The 18,922-nt window shown below is 42.5% G+C and overlaps 1 protein-coding gene across 1 annotated transcript in view; it reads left to right on the plus strand.

Annotated features, from left to right (window-relative positions):
- FREM3 (FRAS1 related extracellular matrix 3) overlaps positions 1 to 18,823 on the plus strand; it is a 77,316-nt gene extending 58,493 nt beyond the window's left edge. Inside the window, 16 exon segments of the mRNA XM_074904296.1 lie at positions 928 to 1,058; positions 2,715 to 2,799; positions 2,802 to 2,872; positions 4,098 to 4,401; positions 6,247 to 6,378; positions 6,670 to 7,001; positions 8,460 to 8,503; positions 8,505 to 8,650; positions 9,415 to 9,516; positions 9,772 to 9,902; positions 10,780 to 10,914; positions 13,318 to 13,444; positions 14,513 to 14,700; positions 14,788 to 14,934; positions 15,728 to 15,970; positions 15,973 to 18,823. Coding sequence (XP_074760397.1) covers positions 928 to 1,058; positions 2,715 to 2,799; positions 2,802 to 2,872; positions 4,098 to 4,401; positions 6,247 to 6,378; positions 6,670 to 7,001; positions 8,460 to 8,503; positions 8,505 to 8,650; positions 9,415 to 9,516; positions 9,772 to 9,902; positions 10,780 to 10,914; positions 13,318 to 13,444; positions 14,513 to 14,700; positions 14,788 to 14,934; positions 15,728 to 15,970; positions 15,973 to 16,260 — 2,606 coding nt within the window. The 3' untranslated portion in view covers positions 16,261 to 18,823.
- Positions 18,824 to 18,922: the final 99 nt, after the last annotated feature.

Here is an 18,922-nt window from a genome sequence, read left to right on the forward strand (position 1 = left end):
TTCCTGGTTCTACTATTTTAAGGCAATTGTCTAGATTTATTCTGCTTTCATCATCCTGCAGTGTGGAATAGACATCTGCCCTAAGCATTACAGTAAGGAGATGCCAGTGGTAGCATGCTTTTCATAGGAAAGCCCACTCCTGGGAGCTGGCACCTGGGTCCCCTGTCTTCTAGGAAGGAGTCCAGACTTCAAGGTTACAGACTCATATTCTTTTTATGTGACCTACTGCATTTTGATTTGCTTTCCTCATATTGACATGGTTTTGATGGAGTGTCACCCTCACAGGACAGTTTATAGCCTGGTGATTATGCAGACTTCCTAAGGGTGTAACTCTTCTACAGTATCTCCCAGGGAGGTATGACCTTGAATATGATTAAAGTAAAACGAGGTCTCTCATTTCTTGAATATTCATGCTATTGACTGGGCTGGTGTCAGAAAAAAGGGTACCACTTCCTTCTGACTCCTAGCAAGAAATCCCCGCTTGTTTTCCAGAGGAAGGACCACAGATGCCTATTTCTAATAGACCGTTCTTGTCTTGGGATTTCATGTCTCATAAAGACCTAATTAATGCCAAGTATGTTGACTTTTCAGCTCAAAGTGCAGGTGTTTTGGATCCTGCTTAAACATGCACTGCAAATGGAGCCTTGACCTGCAGACCCACTCTGTTGAACATTCTTTGCCACTGAAGCAGCATCTCTGCATGCAGACTGCTTCCCTGGCCCACACTAATTCTGAACTGCGCCCGGGAAGTGTTTGGAAGAAAGCTATTTGTCTTGGCACAAAATCATGTTAGGGTATTATATTATGACGTTATTTTAAGTCTTCCAACAAGTTATTGCAAAAGAATACTGTACTTGAACATAATTCTCAAAGAAAATAATTATTTGGCTCTTGATTTTGCATTAATTTGTTGGGTTTTTTAATCAGATATTGAATTCAGAGAAGGAGAAACTGATCATTTTGTTGAAGTAGAGATTCTGTATGATGGCATAAGAGAAATGAGAGAAGCATTTACAGTCCACCTGAAAGCTGATGAGAACATGGTAGCAGAGACACAGGTAACCACTGTTGACAACAAAAGTTGCCGTTTGTAATGATGATTTTTTTATTTGTGTAAAAACATCTAAAAGCCCATGTACTCACAGCATGCATGACACCCTGGTATTCATGCTCCTGTGGTTAGTTTGGGGCATACCTGTCTAAGCACTGGTATAAGTTAGCTGAAAATCCACATGCTTTGAACAAAGTCTAGAAGCATTGAATTGCAAGTTTTATGTGGGACCCACTAAAGGCTTCACAGATAGTTTGGGAGTGGAGAGTGCTCTCATTCTTTCCAAGTTATTGGTATACATCTCAGGAAAGTATGGTACACTAATTGGCTTGCAGAAACCTCTTCTGACTTTTCCCATTACAGATGGTGAAAAGTATCAAAGATTTAAAAATATAAAAAAAGAAAGTAAGATGCTGTGCTTGGCAGGTTTTGTTTGTATTAATAGTGTCTCTGGCTGCTACCAGACCTGTATCAATGGAGATCCTGCTTTGGTCGCCCTCTAAAGGTGTGTGTTGAGCTGTGGCAGCAGCAGCTGCAGCCGTGCTGTGGTGCTCTGTTCAGTGCTCTGCATCACTTCGTGGGCCCCAGTACAGCTCCGTGAGGCCTTCTCACCCCTTCCCATTGTAGGAGGTCTGAGGGCAGAGAAGGCAGGAATGGGGACACATGGGTCTAGATTTGTCTCCCACTTCTTTCTTTTTTTTGGTGAAGCAGAGGAGGGCACAGCAAGTGTTAGAGGTACTACAGTTCTGAAGAGCACCACTTGCCATATTGGGCTGTGTTTAAGATTAAATTTGACTCAAACTCTAGCAACTTCTTACTTCAGTATTATATACATTAAATTCCTACATGCAGATAAACTATGGCCCTGTGATCCATTACATCATACTTGATAAATTTGTAGGCCACTCTGTTAAAAACAGAGGCTCTAAAGTTAACACACAGTTTTAAGTTGGTAAAAGCTTAAACTGCCTGTCAAGTGATACCAAATTGATGTGTAGGCTGAAGCTACTAGATGGTCTCTGGAATTAGATTAGGAGAGTTTGGGGGTTTGTTTTTGTATTTTATGTTTGTGGCAAGGTTTTGACAGGAAGTCAGGAGTAAAGTTGAACGTGGGAAAATGAGGAGGAAAGGTGGTGGTTTAATGTTTGTCTTTGTTTCTTACTAGCCAAATCTACTTTATTGGCAATAAATTAAACTAATTTTCCCCAAGTTGGGTGTGTTTTGCCCATTAGTGTAGTTGGTGAGCAATGTCCCTGTCTTTAGCTGGACCCACGAGCTTGCTCACCCTATTTCCTCCTCCTGCCATGCTGAAGATGGGGAGTGAGAGAGAATTGGGTGTGTGTTTGTGCCAAGGCTAACCTTTTTTTCTTTTTTTTTTTAAAGAAAAACAGGAATATTTTATTTCCCTTTTCCTAGTGCTTGGGGAATTAATTCTTCCTTAATTTTTAGCTGGTTGCGGGTGAACAGGTTTTAAGTAGAAAACCTGTAAAAACCGCTGAGGAGTGAATCTTCTGTAATACAAAGCACCATTTTATCAAAGAATCCTGGGTAAAATCATAATGCGTTTGGTGACAGAAATTAAGCTGTGGGCACCAATTCTCCTTTGCCCTCCATTCCTTATTTTTATCAGTATACATAACCTTTTCTCTCTCTCTCAACTCAGATGAGTAAAGCTGTTGTGTACATTGAAGAAATGGACTGCATTGCAGATGTGACGTTTCCAGCTGTGCCTCAGGTTGTCTCACTTCTGATTATGACAGTACTGCTAAAAGCAAAGAGAATCCACACCCTCCCACTGGTTATCCTGTTGTCTGTGTAACGGTAAGGCTTGTTTCTGCATGCTTTTGTCCAACTTACTCATTCCAAGCTCTGATGCATGTAAGAAAATTGAAAAAGTGTTCAATTCTGGAAAGTGGAAACTAAAAGCAGCAAGGTGTTACTTTGTCAGAGATGCCTGTGTAAGCCTTTCTGCTGACCTAACTCAGAAGGAGAGCTTCCAAGACAGGGTCATTAATGCCCCTAACCTGTGACAGCTGTTTCTGCAGTGAGTGTTTCTTGCTGATCTGAATAGGTCTTTGGTACTGGGCTGTGATGTCAAACTAATACCCGCTTCCAGGGGATCACTTGGGCACATGGAATGAGTGCAATAAAAATAGAGGTTTCTGAACCCAAAGCTGAGCAGGCAGGAAGGTGAAGAGGAGCCAAGTGCTGCCCAAACAAGGGTTGTGGCTGGGCCATACAGAGTTTTCCAAAAACAGTTTGCATCCTGGGCTTTGTGAGCAGAGCTGTGCCATGAGCAGCTGGGCAGCAGATTTGACCAAAGCTGACTGAACAGCCTCCTGGTATCAGCCATCTGCCCCATCTGCACGAGGCTGCTCTCCCACACAGAGGGACACGTACTTGTGTGCCTGCTGCTTCTATGTAAAGTCAAGTGTTTTAAACTGTTGATCAAGGATGATTTTGAGGGGGGAAAAAAAAAGAGCTGAATTTTTCACTAGCAAAAGGCACACGTGCATCTTTGTTCCAGAGCATCTGCTTGATTCTGTTGTGGGAGAGCAGCAACAGACTGCTGGGAGGAGTGCAGTTGTAACTTGGCAGCTCTTTGCCAGGGATGTATGAATTCAGCACATTGATTTTACGTTTCTAACAGTTTCTAATTTATTAGAGTGTTTTCAAACTGGGTTTTTTTAAGCTAGCTTGTCTAAATTTAGGAGGACTGATGTTGTCAAATAAGAGTTCAGATTTTTGAGTTAGCACTATCATTTTCCAAGTTTGCATGGTCAGAGGTGGCACATGAATTGTAATGGGAACTCACTACTATCTGGGGTTTGGTTTGTTTGTTTGTTTGTTCTTTTTTCAATTTAAAAAGCCCTGTGGCATTCATTCATATCCTCAGTTAAGGGGAAAATAGTGTGCCTGCATGAAGATCTTACTTTGCTAATACGACTTTAGTAATAAGCACGATACTGTTAGAATAGTGCTTGCCTGGAGCAGGTGTAGGTAAGAATATATAACCCCCTTATTTTGTGTCAATGCCAACCCATAGGCATGCAATCCCAAATATTCAGACTACGACAAGACCGGATCCATCTGCGCCATGGAAAACATCAATGATACCCTGACCCTGTACCGCTGGCTTCTCAGTGCTCCAAGTGGGAGTGATGGTGTCACCAGCCCCATGAGGGAAGCGGACTCCAGCACTTTTTTTACCAGCACCAAATCCATCTCCCTGGACTCTATATACTTCCAGGCAGGCTCCAGGCTTCAGTGTGCAGCTTGAGCTGTGAATGCCAATGGTGATGCTGGTCTAGAGCTGCTAAGTCCAATTTATACAGTAAACAGAGAGGAAGGTAAGTTTTTAATGATGGGAATTATGTAGCCTCTCTTGGGAAAAGATGAGGTAATGTTTGCAGCCAATGGAGGTCTGCCATGGGGTGTTTGTTTTAGGGCATTAGTTGCCTGTATGTTAATCTTTTTTTCATTCCCACACGGGACTGTTGCTAGTGAAAGGCAAAAACATCTTGTTATATCATCAGTTGTGGTATTTCATGAGCTTTTTCCCACCGTAGGTCATATGTAAGTAACCGGTGGCTGTATAGTCATAATGATTTTTTACACCAAATTAGACTAGCGACTAGAGCAGAATTTGACTTCCCCAGTCTCGGGTCCTTTGCTTTTCTCAGATATATATATATATATATATATATATATATATATATTTCAAATACACCTCTATTCCCATGTGGAATTTGATATTGTCTAAAGACCTGCAGATGAAAGATGGTTAAAATACAAGTGCTGGAAAAGGGTGGGGGCATGAAATGCAAGTGGAAACTCAGATATTGCAGCACTGCATGCATAACTCTGCTGAGAACTTATGCAATGCCTCAGAAGGCAAGGGGACACCAGGTTCGTAATTGTGATCCATATTTACATATGTATGACTATTTTTGCTCAATCAGCTAGTGACTAGAGCAGTTACTTGGGAGTTATTTTAAAGTCCTAGTCTGACCAAATTAAGGCAGGAGCCTGACTTTACTGCCTGTCAGGATTCACAGGGCCAAATTGTTGGGTGCTAGGAGGTGACTCTTCTCTGTCTCTTTAGACTAAAGTGTTCTCATTTTAGTCAGCTCACTGACTATGCAAATGGGTCGTGCTGTGCTACCTCACATGTTTTGTGCAGCTCAGACCTCCTGCTACATCTCCTCTGCTACATGGAGTCTTTCACCCTCCATCTCCTCCAGCCGCAGTGTAAAACCCCTGGTAGGGTTGAACAATGTGTACAATTTTTGTGTTACCAGGGTATTAGTGATGGTCCTGTTGTAGTGGCAGTGGCCTGTCATTATAAGACAAGACGAAGCTTGTGGATAGAGGCAGTAATTTTTGTTAAGATCCCAAGCTGGGGAAGGAAGGGAAGCTTTTGGGCATGTAATCTGGACTGAAATCCATCAGGTTTTAGGCGGTTGTGTTCGTGCTCAGTGGCTGAAAAGTAGCTCCCTTGAGACTTTCCATTGTTAGCAAGTTAGGCAATAGCCTGTGAAGTTTTCAAGGTTCCCTGAGGTTCCTAAGTGTTAGATTTATAGGTCCAAAGTGGCCGTTATGCACCATAACTCCTCTGTGGGTTTACCGCTATGCTCCTAAGGTGCCAGATCTTTGCGTAACTTAATCAGAAATTATCTTTGCCTCAGTCATACACAGAAAAAGAACAAACCTGAAATACCTCTCCAGTGTAAGTGGTGGATCCTGCAGAACAGCACAAACTGCCTCTCTGTATTTTAGTTAGCTGTTGTCTGCAAGATGTTGGGTCACCCCAGGCAGCCTGGTTTTTGTGGCAAGAGCTCAGGTGTGGTTGTGAACCACCCTACCCTTCACCTCCATCAGTGATGGCTGCCAAGGTAAATGCTGATCTAAAGTTGCAATTTCCCAGTTTCTAGGGAGGAAAAACAAATCCTCATCAGGAAGAGGTTTAGTTCCTCAGCCGCTGCTGGGCGTTGAAGGGTTCCCATACTGCTGCCTTTGCCTCCCTGGAAAAGGACCTCTTGACTCTGGGGGTTAGACCAGGCAGCATGGGCAGAACTCCCTAGTTAACGTGTTGATGTTTCTCAATTTTTTTGACCTAGTTCTATGGACAGGCATCTCCAAGCTGCTTGACAGTTTAGGAGGCATTGCACAACGTGTCTTTCCCCTTCGCTCAGGTCTTTGCCAACCTCGCATCCCAGGAACAGTAGGAGCAGAACCTTTCTCGGCTAAAATCCGTTACACAGGTCCAGATGATCCTGACCATCCCAGTCTGATCCGACTAACAGTCACAATGCCCCATATGGATGGTAAGCATCAAGTGGTGAGAGCTAATTTAACAATGCTGCTTTGGGCTTTTCCTCTCGCACAGGTTTGTCTCTACAGTTGTTTGCTGCATTATGGCAGAACCGTGAATAGTCCATGTTTAATGAGCGACTTGCAAATGGCAAGGTTTAATGTATGGATGAAACATGGGGCTTCCTTAGCATCTATGTTTCCAGACTCCACCTCTAAAAATACGTTCACAAGCAGTTAACGAATACTTCATTTGTTCCTTTCCTTTCAGGCTGTTAATGGCTCTCGTGATATTTATGTTTCAGGAATGCTGCCGGTTATCTCCACGCGCCCCTTATCCAACTTTGAGCTAGTGCTTAGTCCAGATGGCACTCGTGTGGGACACCACAAGTGCTCCAACCTACTGGACTATAATGAGATCCAGACCAAACATGGGTTTATTACAGAGGAAATGAAGAACCCCAAGGTGATTGGAGAAACGTCACCTTACCAGTACAGCAGTGCTCTGCGGTCTGCCAAAACCTTGCACTTCTACCGGAACCTCAACCTTGAGGCTTGCCTTTGGGAGTTCAACAGTTACTACGATATGTCTGAGCTGCTGGCTGACTGTGGTGGCTCCATTAGCACAGACAGGCAGGTATGTGGCACTGAAGCACCTTCCTCTCTCAACAGGAGGCTTTGGAAGCAGAAGCCCAACAAAAAGCCTTACTAAGGATTGCATGAGAAAGGATTTAGTCACTGCACATGTGGTTTGATACATGTTCTGTTGGCACAAATGTTTTTAGATGTACACATTTGCACTGTACTTCTGTGCGCAGACATGTTTCATCTTCCTGGTAACTGAGCACAGCTTACTGCATGGCTGTTGCTCCTAGTCTGGATTTTAGAAACTGCTTTTTTGACCCAAAGAGCTCTTCCAAACTGTACCTGCTTATGCTATCACCCAAAGTCCGTGTAGCATCATATTCAAAAAGGTCGATCCAATTTTATTGCCTTATAGAAGTAAACCATGTGTGTAAAGTATATATTAGTGACCCCAGAAGTGTATTTTAAGGCTACCCAAAAAAATGCTTTTTTTTTTTTTTACAAAAAAACCCTAGAAGACTTTTTTAATTAGAAGCTCTAATTTAGATTTACAGTGTTTGAGCTTTAGGGAGATCTGTCAAGTAGGTGAGATTTTATAAATAGAAGATTGAATGATAAGGAACAAACACGCACTTAATTTTCCTGAGAAAAACAGGCCATCGTTCCAGGTCTTTGATATGAATTGTGTCAACATCAATCACAGAGCAGGCATGGTGGCTTCCCTGTGTAGTGTCTGCCAGCACATTGTGTTTACTTGGAAAATAACCCAGCGCACAAGCACCCTACAGCAATTGCACTTACATTACAGGAAATTCCAGGCTGTAGATCCTCTGTGCAGACTCCACTTTGAATCAGCCTTGGCTCAGCAGCTTGATGCTTTCCCATTCCATAGGTGCTCAGCTGTTACTATCTCAATTGACGCTCAGTGGTCAAAGAAGATTTATTTACTAATTATCTGCTTGGCCTCCCATTCTGGTTGCTTGTTAGTTGCTTGGTAGAGAGAGAGCTGCTTAACTCAGACCATAATTTTAAATTGCAGTGTTTCAGGGTGCCATAATATATAGACTTCAATCTATTGTAAAGGTAGGTGTTACAGGACTTATTTTTAAATTTGTGTTTGATTTCTGAATGCCTAAGGGATCTGGAGGTTCTGATCTGGAATTTTAATTTAGGCCACCTTCAATTTCTATGAAGTTTCTTTTGAAGGCTTTGTCTCTTTTTTTTTCTTTTTTTTTTTTAAATTCCAAAGTAAAACAAAATTTTAGTCCTTGTTTTGGAGAGGTACGAACCCTGTTATGTTACACTGGCAAAGATTTGAGGACGGTCTCTAGTGAGGTGATTTGTAGGACATGAAATAATAATGATATCAGTAACAGATGTAAAATGTTTTTGTGAAGGGGTTTTTTGCTTTGATTTAAAGAGTGCAGTTCATGAGAATGAAAAGTTGGCAGTGGTTGTTTTTTTTTTTTTCAGGTCAACTGCAGTAACCTGGTACCTCAATGTTTTTCAGGTCTTGAATCTGGTGCAGTCATATGTAACTCTGCGAGTGCCTCTCTGTCTCCTATGTCTTCCACTCCCCTGCTGCCATTGGTGGCTGGCAACATTTTGATTTGCAATCTGAACTGAGACTCACCTTTGTGTACGACACTGCTATCCTGTGGAAAGATGGGATAGGCAGCTTTCCTGAATCAGAGCTCCGAGGTGAGCTGTTTCAGATACCATCATTTCTAAACTTCATCCTATTCAACGTTCTGATGACAGGAGACATATGGTCAATAACTCGATGCTTTTTGTCCTTGAGAGTCTTGAAATCAGTAACAGCACATTGACTCCCTCAGTTAAAACACCCACCTAAAGGACAATTATGTTTGTATTTTAATGCCCTATGTTACTAGACTAGGTGTTTTGAATCTTCCTTCAGTTGCATACCACTTTGAATCTATGAAAAATGAGATAAACTAGTGCACAGACCAACTCTAAAGCAAACATTCTTATGGAGAGATAAGCTCCAGTGCTGAATTTTGGTACCAATTACAAGGCAACAGAAGCATTTACACAGCCCTGTGCAGGGGAAGTGCCTGTAAAAGGGACCTTACTGGAGTGAGCAGCCCTGGTGTCCATGTGACAAAAAGTCCCAGACACCACCTTTCTCCTGCCTGCACTCTGTTATATCAGTATATGTGGATATACTTCAGGTGAGGACAGTCTTATGTCAGCAAGAGGAAGAAAAAAAGAATCTGCCTTAATGACTCAAACTATTAGCAGGTGTAAATGAGTGCATTTCTTCTGAAGTTGGTGTGTTTGGAGATCTATCTCAAAATAATCAGTTATTGATATCTGTGGAGAGCACCAGAGTTTAGGTAGAGTGTTTCAGATCTCTATATGCAGAAAATACATGAAGAGCCTTCCTTTAAAAATGCACTCAGGAAATACTGGTGGTAAAATCGTTGTCTTTTCCTCCCTAGGCTCCCCCTATCCCAAGAGTATGTGGATCAATGATGAAGGGCGACTAATGATGAACTTCCGAACGGAGATTCGTTTCCGGGGCCAGCTGGTGATGTCCCACCCAGATGCGTGCCCAGCCTGTCCACCTCTGCTAGCTAGAGCATCTGTAGTGCTGTCTACCTGGCAGAAGAGAAGGGTATCACAGTAAGGGGTCTGTCTCAGTGTAGAAGGAGAGTAAGTAACTGAGGTGCTTCCTTTCCTGGGGTGTAAGTTAATGCCTTTCCATTCTCTGGCTTCTTTGCTTTTGTCTGCTGATTTTATACCATGCCAGGCATCAGTATTAATTATGACAAATTCTAATTTGCCTTTTATTCTTTCAGGAACATCTCTGACATCAGTGGTGATATCTAGTCACCACCCTGGCCTCACGTTTATGCTCAGTCTGTTACGAAGTGAGCCGACCTTCCACCAGCCTGTGCAGCAGTGCAGTTTTATTTCCGACTTCGCTGTGAGTTTGCATTCAGACTTGAATTTATGGAAGCAAAGGGAATGTCAGTTTTTAACATACTTTCCATGCAGCCGTCAGCACTATAAGATCAGTAAGCATCAACTCGTTTGGATGCAGTCATGTATTTTCATTACATAATGAACAGTCAGAAGTCCCTGGTTTCCCTGGAGCTTCAGTCTGGAGGCCTGAGCTCATGCTTTCTCTAGCTGGCACCATTCATGGAGCTGTGGCCTCTCTTGAAGAATTTACCCTAACGTTATCTCGCTTGCCATTGCCAGGAAACTGATCCAGGAGTTGCTGTTGCTGTTCTGAGAAGCTAAGTTTTTACCCACAAAGCTGCTTAGCTCCTGCTGAGCTCAGGAGTCAGTGGGAACTGCTGTGGCCCCACAACCTCTGCCTCTAATAGGGCAGAAGAGTCTTTCTTAAAAGCATCTTGCTTCTCTGAGAGGGACACAGTTCAGTTACTGAGCTGGCAGGAAAGGAGCCGTTTGCATTCACTATAAGTTCAACCAAAATCAGCTTCTCTTCAGAGAGTATGTTAGATCTGGACACTGACATATTGGATTACCACAACCACAGCAAGGTCACTCCCTCAAAGGCCTGATAGTAGGTATTCTCGATTAGTCCTTATTTTACAGAGAAGTAGAGGGGAGACAGCATGTGTCAGTGCCTTGCCTGTGCTGCTGAAGTGCATTGACAGTGGTGCACACGCTTCCTGCATGACGTAAAGCCACACAATTGTAAACAGCAATGTCCAAGATAGTGAAAGTCTTTAGGATGCTGCTGGGAATTCAGCTTTACCTCAGGGACAATGTGAGCTGAAAAAGAGATTGTTCAGAGACTGTGGAGAAATGCTCATTTCTCTAATCTTTTGCAGGTACGAGATTACTCAGGTACTTACACTGTGAAATTCATCCCTTGCACTGCTGCGCCTGGTCAGCAATACACCCTTCCTGTCATCTGCAACACACAGGACCCGATTGCGTTTGATGTGGACATCAGGTTCCAACAGGTACACCGTTATTTTACTTGGGACTTGCACATTTTTCCATGAAGCCTCATGGGCAAAACCAGCCAAAAGCAAATTTAGGCTGAAAGGAGGTGTTCTGTAACCACTGAAATAAATGTTCTGGCATAGGCCATCCAGTAGCAGTTGTCAAGAGATAATCATGGAGTATTTCAGAAGGCTTCAGAAGGAGTTTTACAGTGCTTGTAGATTGCTCTTGATCTCATCTTCTCAGGTCAGATAAAATCAAACTAAATTATTTTTCCCAGTAATTAAAATCTTATTTTTCCATTTATTTACCTCATAGTCTAGCCTATTCCCAAGTACTTTGCTGCTTTTTTTTCAGGAAGGCAGGAGCTGAAGGGGGAATTCTAGTTCAAAGTGATACTCTTTTCAAAAACAACTTGTCGTTTGATTATTATTTATTTTTTTTTAAACAGATTCAGAATTGTATCAAGAGGGTCTTTTTCTCAAGCAGTGGTAAAGGCTTTGTTCAGTCTTAGTGTGACTTTGTGACAATGTTTCTGTACATACTAAAGCAAAAAAAAAAAAGCAGCACACCAAGTAGTAGTAATTTATGACTGTAGACTGTTACAAAGACCAGATTTTCTGTTGCAGTTAGCTTGAGGAATGACTTGAATAGCATTTGGAGACCAAGGGCTCTGAATCTGACACTTAACTTCCAGTGAACATACCAAACTTTTTAAAAACTCTTAGTATAATGCTGCATCCTTCAGTCAATACATTAAAAATGTCCTGTTGGGGTTTTTTGTCCCCCAAAAGTACTGGATACCTCAGAGCCCTTTTGACCATTAGAGCTGCTTTTTAACCTTCTGCTTCATTATCCTGTTGCATGGCATGTGTAGCAAGCATGGAGACAAATGCATTACATGCAAATTAGTGGACTGTTTCTGTCTTGTTTGCTCAAACAATTGGCATTGAATTTAATTTAAAGATGCTGCTTCAGGAATAGTCTTCCTGCTGCCACCTTGTTACACTAGACATTTTCCTTTTCCTGTGCAGTATTCATTATTTGATGAGGAAGGAAATAACTGGAGTTGTGGTGGTATTTGCATATTAAGTTATTTTTGCACTTCTGTGAATTTCATCACACCCTGTGGGAAGGAAGCTGACTGTTACCCTAGATGCTGAGCTTATTATGTCTTATGAGGAGCAGCTGGGGAAATTGGGGGGATTTAGTCTGGAGGAGAGGAGGCTGAGGGGAGACCTCATGGCCCTCTACAGCTCCCTGACTGGAGGGTGCAGAGAGGGAGGATGAGTCTGTTGGACAAAGTAACAAGCGACAGGACAAGAGGGAAATGGCCTCAAGCTGCACCAGGGCAGGGTCAGACTGTCTCTGAGGAAGTATTTCTTTGCAGAAGGGGCTGTGGGGCATTGGAATGGGCTGCCCAGGGCAGGGGGGAAGTCCCCATCCCTGGAGGGGTTGAAGAGTCGGGTTGACCCAGCGCTGAGGGATCTGGTGGAGTTGGGAATGGTCAGGGTGAGGTTAATGGTTGGACTGGAGGATCTTCAAGGTCTTTTCCAACCTTGATGATTCTATGATTTATTGTGGTCAACAGGATTAATCCTTTACTTTACTTCTGTGTTGGAGTGCTGTTGGCCTTCTGTTCCCCTCTACATCTCCCTGCCATTACACGTGTGGTGGGTCTCCCAGCACTCTGCAGTGTCAGAGTCACGGGGCCAGCATGGACCCACTGCCTGGTGCCAGCGTCCTCCATCCAAATGTGCTGGGCTCTCGTGGGCTTCTGCAGCCATGAGGCATTTGTGGTGGGGAAGGCAGAGACTTTATTTATGGTGACTGGGAGTGACCTACCATTGAGTTAACCTAATTGCAGGACAACTCCTCTGTTGTCCTCAGGTATGGGCCAAAGGACAGGTTACTTTTCTGGGCAAATTGCAGGCAGCTTCTAGGTCACAAGTAGGACATGCACGGTGCAGCTGGGGGTGAGTAGGAGCAGATGAAGTTTCCCATCCTGTGTTTGTTGGTTTGAATATGCTTATTGTTGTTTAGAGTAGGGGAAATAAGGTGGTGTTGAGCTAGGTTCTGGTCCTGATCTAGTTTTATTGGCCTCTTGTCCACAACCCCGTTCTCCCAGTAACTTTTGCAAGTGTCACTGAACAGATGCACTGCTGTCCTATATCTGAGGAAACCGGTATCTTTTGCTGTTTTATTTGACAACATTTAAATAAAGTGCTACAATTGTGTATTTTAATGAGTCATGATGAGAAGCACGACAGATTTATGTATGTGTGTCTGTAGGAGGGATTCTTATAAATGCTGTGCACTGCTGAAAGGTGTCATCAGCACATCACTACTATGGCCATGATCATTGTAAAGCTACAACCAAGGCATTTTTTGGATCATTTTGATTTCACTTTTCTCCACAGGTCAGTGACCCAGTGGCAGCAGAGTTCAGTCTAAATACTCAAATGTTTCTTCTGTCCAAAAAGGAGCTTTGGATATCGGATGGATCAATGGGATTTGGAGAAGGAGCTGATGTAGCCTTTACTAAAGGTAAAAAGTCAATTGTACATTCAGCATATTATGAAAGCTAAAACAGAACCACTTCTAACAAGAGCTGAATATTTTACTAGTTTTATAACCCCTGCATGGTCTATGTATTTCAGATGCAGAAAAGTAAAATACAGAAGCACTAAAATATGATGTAATTTAGTGAAATTGAAACAGGCTTTGGGTCTGTTTATGGGCTCTGAGAGGAAAAGCATTCCAAAGGTAGGTGCATATATCTGAAACTGCAGTTCTGAAAACTCTTGCTCAGTTACTGCATATTCACATATTCCCCTCACTCTGATTGTTTTTCTTTAAAGCTGCCCTCACTAGAAATTTTTGCCCCATTCTGAGCAGGCTAAGTAATTTCAGTCCTTGGGTTATTCTAGACAGAAATGCAGGAATTGAATACTTGTACACCTGAGGCTCTTTGACTCGGTCAGGCAGCTGCTCTCAATTGCAAACCGGATGCATAGTAACTGAAGCTGGCTTCAGCCAAGCTTCTCAGACTCATTCTTGTTGGGGATTTTTTTGTTGGTCTTTTTTTTTTTTTTTCCCCCCCACTTCTGGCCCTGGGCAGGTGCTCTCACACATTGTACTCATTCACTCACTGATGGGAGCTGTTAGGTTCCAGGGAAACTGCTGGTAATGGCACTGCTGGACCAGAAATAATTTTGATTTTAATCAGTCCCATATTTGGGTTATCAGTCTGAAATCCAAATGTCCAGTTAAGAACTTTATTTTGCTTGATATAATGCTATCAGGTTGGATAGTTTCTTATATGTGAATATGGGTTGCCATCTACTGAAGAGAAGGGAAGGGCTTGCTTAAAAGGAGTTGCACTGTAAGAACCACACGTCAGTACAAATTTTAACAGAAAAATAAGACTAAAGCTCATGATAAGTTAATAGTAACAGCTATGGAAAATCCTGTCTTCATGTGCAAAGGGTAATAAGCATAAATCTAGATAATTCCTGTCCTGAGAATTTTTAACAACAGTGGTTTGGTAATAACTTGATTTAATAATTTTAAATTGACTGGTATAATGTAAAATGTATTAATCTGCTTTATCAGGATATGAAATCTATGGCCGAGTGACGGTGGATCCAGTTCAGAATCTCGGCGACTCCTTCAGCTGCAACATTGAGAAGGTGTTCCTCTGCACAGGTGCCGATGGGTATGTGCCCAAGTACAGCCCAGATCATCAGGAATACGGATGCCTGGCTGACTCACCCTCCCTCTTGTACAGATTCAAGATCCTGGTACGTAACCAAAGAGCTATGGTAGCATGCATTTTTAGATCCCTTATTTCCACATGAGTCTGAAAATACTAAACTTACTTCCTTTAGGATAAAGCTCAACCTGGGACACAAACAAGAGCCTTCGGAAACCTGGAGTTTCATGCTGCATTAGCAACTGATCGTGCAGATGCTTTTCCTCTAGTAAAACAGCCTGGTTCTGATAGTTTCAGCCTGTCATCTGCTCCACTCTTCCAGGCAAGTTGTCTGATAAGTATATCACAGAAATTCTTTCATGCTAAAAGATGACTGAGGTAGAGAACAGAGCATGTAGGTGATCATGGGCACTATGTTAGTCAGTGACAGACTTTGGCAACACAGTTTACTTTGTTCCCTCTCCCCAACAGAGCAGAAATGACGACAGCATTGCTTTCTAACACAGAGCTACCCTTCTGCAGCCTTGCTGCTGTTGCAGACACGTACATCTGTGACTGGGAGCAGAAGTCACTGGTTTAGCTTGCCATGAGAGCCTTTTTACATAGGGGAAAACTAAGAGACTTTATTTTCTTGCAATGGGGAGAAAGAAAAAAAAAAAAAAAAAGATAATTGGTTTGTATATGATATGAAATAAAAGAGAGAACTGTGCATCCTGTTTAAATCAGATTAATTCAAATTCCTGAAGTCTTTTTTTGGTCTCCTGAAGTGGGAGGGTTCTGCAATAAATTAGGACTAGTGTTAGGTAAATGTAGTAGCCTTTCTGCATTAACAGGTTAAAGGCATTAAGGTTAATGCCTTTCTCCATTAACATTAGAAAGAAATAGGCTCTCTTAGAGCATAGTTTATCTATCTGACCTACTTCAGCAGTCTGCATTAAGAAAAGATTAATCCTATCTCCAAGTGCCTATTTCTGCCATTGACTTTAATTAGGCATATTTGGCAGCAAACTTGGAACATCTGTCTGGATGAATCTGATGCTTGGTGTTTGCTGGTTTATACTAAATGTGCATGGGGGAAGTTATTCTGGTTTTCATGTGCTCGGAGCTTTTTTAAGGTGGCAGCTGGCCGAGAATGGTACGTTCACACCATTTACACGGTCCGATCGAAGGAGAACGCACACAGGCACAATGGCAAAAGAAGCCTTGACTACCACCAAGTGTTGTCCTCCCCTAAAGGAAGCGTTAACACCACAGCCTTTAATCGCAGCAGAAGAGCCAACCCAGACATCCCAGCCCTCACGCACAGGGCATCAGAGCAGATAAAAACAGGAGCACGAATATTCAGCATATTGTGCTTGACCGGTCTGAGAAAGCTGTCGTTGTCCAGAAAGCCGTGGACCCAGCTGGTGTCATGCATCGCAGCCCAGTCCGGGAAATCGCAAGCAGGGACCCTGGAAACAGTCTTGTACCCATTACTGGAGGCTTGACAGGACTGCTGCTTCTGCTTGGCGTGGTGCTTGTAACTCTTTTTTTGTGGAAGCAGAGGAAGCAGCCCTCTGCTGGGAAAAACAAAGTGCCCGTCAGCCACTCCAGCAGCAGTGGTGCTGTGATCACACCACACGACAGCAGGGACAGTTCAGAAGTCTAGACAATTTCTTGGGTGCTTGTCTTTTAAGATGTATTTTCACCAAAAAGCAGACTCTCAAATCTAGCTCTTGGCTGACTCCTTTGCACAGACGTGTGGCTGCTCTTGTTCTAACACTGGTTCAATTATTTGGCAGCTGTATTCTGAGAGGGTTGGTGTAGTAGGTTCGTGTGTGAGTGACTTATTTATAGAATTCAAACTCCATGAATGGGAGTTGATGCTTCTTTCTTGGGTTTTTAAACCTTGCTTTTCTTTAATGTTTTGAATATATGCAGCTGTAAATGTCCCTTATATCCACCATGAAAGGTTGGTGCTTAGAAGGATGCTGGTTTTGATTACCTGTACAGTATCTAGCTTTATATAACTGATTTTGGTTTTGCGGGGTTTGTTGTTGTTTTTTTAAATAATTATTGATGGGGAAATTAGAAGGTAGTAGTATTAAAACAGAAGGTAAGTAGTAGATGATGGTGTTGAGTGATACCAACAGTTTTGTCTCAACTTTTAATAAGGACCTCAGATATCTGTATGGTGGTGGGAGACTCACATAGGCAAGGCTGTACTTGCAATTATCTGTAAGGGAAGTATTACATGTGATCAGTGAGAATTTTGTGAGCATCAGAAGGACACGGACCTGCTCAAGCAGGTCCAGAGGCGGCCATGAAGATGATCAGGGGACTGGAGCGTCTCCTCTGTGAGGACAGGCTGAGAGAGTTGGGGATGTTCAGCCTGGAGAAGAGAAGGCTCCGGGGAGACCTTAGAGCAGCCTTCCAGTACCTAAAGGGGCTACAGGAAAGGTGGGGAGGCACTCTGCATCAGGGGGTGTAGGGATAGGATGAAGGGTAACAGCTTTAAACTGAAAGGGGGCAGATTTAGATTACAGATAAGAAATTCTTCCTGATGAGGCCCTGGCCCAGAGAAGCTGTGGCTGCCCCCTCCCTGGAAGGGTTCAAGGCCAGGTTGGACGGGGCTTTGGGCAACCTGGGCTAGTGGAAGGTGTCCCTGCCTGTGGCAAGGGGGTGGAACTAGCTGGTCTTTAAGGTCCCTTCCAACCAAAACCATTCTGTGATTCTGTGAATTAGAGCTATATCGTAAAGCCACAGTAGAAAAGTAGTATGTTGTGCTATCAAACATGCTTAACAGATTCTAGTACCTCAGAACAATACTAACGACTGCTTTCCCATGCTGTACAATAATTGCCTATCTTCCTTTGCTTGATACAGACATTATAGCATGAAAATATAGGCAAATACTTCTAAAAGATACCTTATTTTGCCAGATGGCACTGTGGAAGCATACTTATAGCAGCTAGAGCAAATACTTTGCTTCGCTTTTTACTTCTACTTGAAAGAAAATGGATTTTCTATAACTAGCAGGATGCCATATGGGAGGTTAGGTTTAGTTCCACTTTCTGTGTACTGGCACTTGAGAATTGTTAGCACAAATTAAGTGCTGCTCAGCTACTTAATAAATCTTTCCCTTCTCCTTCCTCTAAAGGTTTTTATTTAGGCTAGTTGTAAACAAGCCATCCTGGCTTAGTTGTGGTTTGGTGTTTTGATGGTGTTTGGGTTTTTTTTGTGAAAGGAGATGCTTTTAAATGAAGGCTTCAGCATTTCAGTTTATGGTACACTAAGTGTAAGGAGTTAGAATGAGGTCTTCTAGGGCTGCCAATGACAAGTCAACTTGTAAAGTGGTGTAGATTGGCTCTCAATTCTGCTGTACACACCACGTTCTTTTGACTTTTTTGAAGAAGAATGTGTGGTTACTCAAGCTGTTTTCAGCTGTGTCTGCAACTGTCACCTGCAAATAAAAACTAATTTAATGTACTAGTAAGAACTGTACTGCTGTACATTAAATCTACAGGTGTGAAATCTGATCCTTTTCTTATGTCCTGTTTTGCTTAAATACTTAAGCTCCAAAAAGCAGGGTTTTTTCAGGGATGTGTTTCTCCCAGTTTACACAACACTGATGCCTTTTGATATATGTTCTTAAAAGGGCCAAAACAGCAAAGATTACTCAATGCAAACTGAGCATTTGTTTTGAGGTTGTTTTTTTTCCCTAGTAAATTCCAAAATTATGCTATTAGATGATAGATGCCCTGTAATGTAGTTAATTTCATCTCAGTCATTCTATGCCAGATACATAGAAAAGGAAGGACAGTGTAGGAAATGCTGGTGCACAGCACAGTTTGACTAGCTCAGTGAACAGTGTGGATTGCCAGACAATTACAGTCTTGCACCCCAGAGTCGGCACCAGTTCTTTTCACAGTAATCAAGACTGTCTCTGCATTTACCAGCCACGGGTGTTTGAACGAAGCGGGATATTTTACATGTTGTTTGTTACCTTTTCTGTTCTGACTTGTTGCTGTTTGCTGGTAAAAACGTTATAATTTTGTTCCAGTCTGTATGTATGCTGATTGTTAGTTCTTGAAGTAAATACCTGGCCTTTCCATTAATGGCAAAACCATCTGTGCAGAAAAATTAAGTTAAATAAAGGTAACCTTGAAGCCACAGAATTTACAGAAATGGGGTTTGACTGGTGGTGGCTTGTAACAAGAAAATACAACTACATAGTTCTATTGATCATAATGGAAAAAGTGTTCACAACACCCTAAGACACAAAAAAATAAATGGGAGATTACCAAACAAATAGGTATCCAAGTGGAAAC

This window comes from Athene noctua, chromosome 4 (assembly GCF_965140245.1).
Source record: "Athene noctua chromosome 4, bAthNoc1.hap1.1, whole genome shotgun sequence".
Classification (NCBI taxonomy): Eukaryota; Metazoa; Chordata; class Aves; order Strigiformes; family Strigidae; genus Athene; species Athene noctua.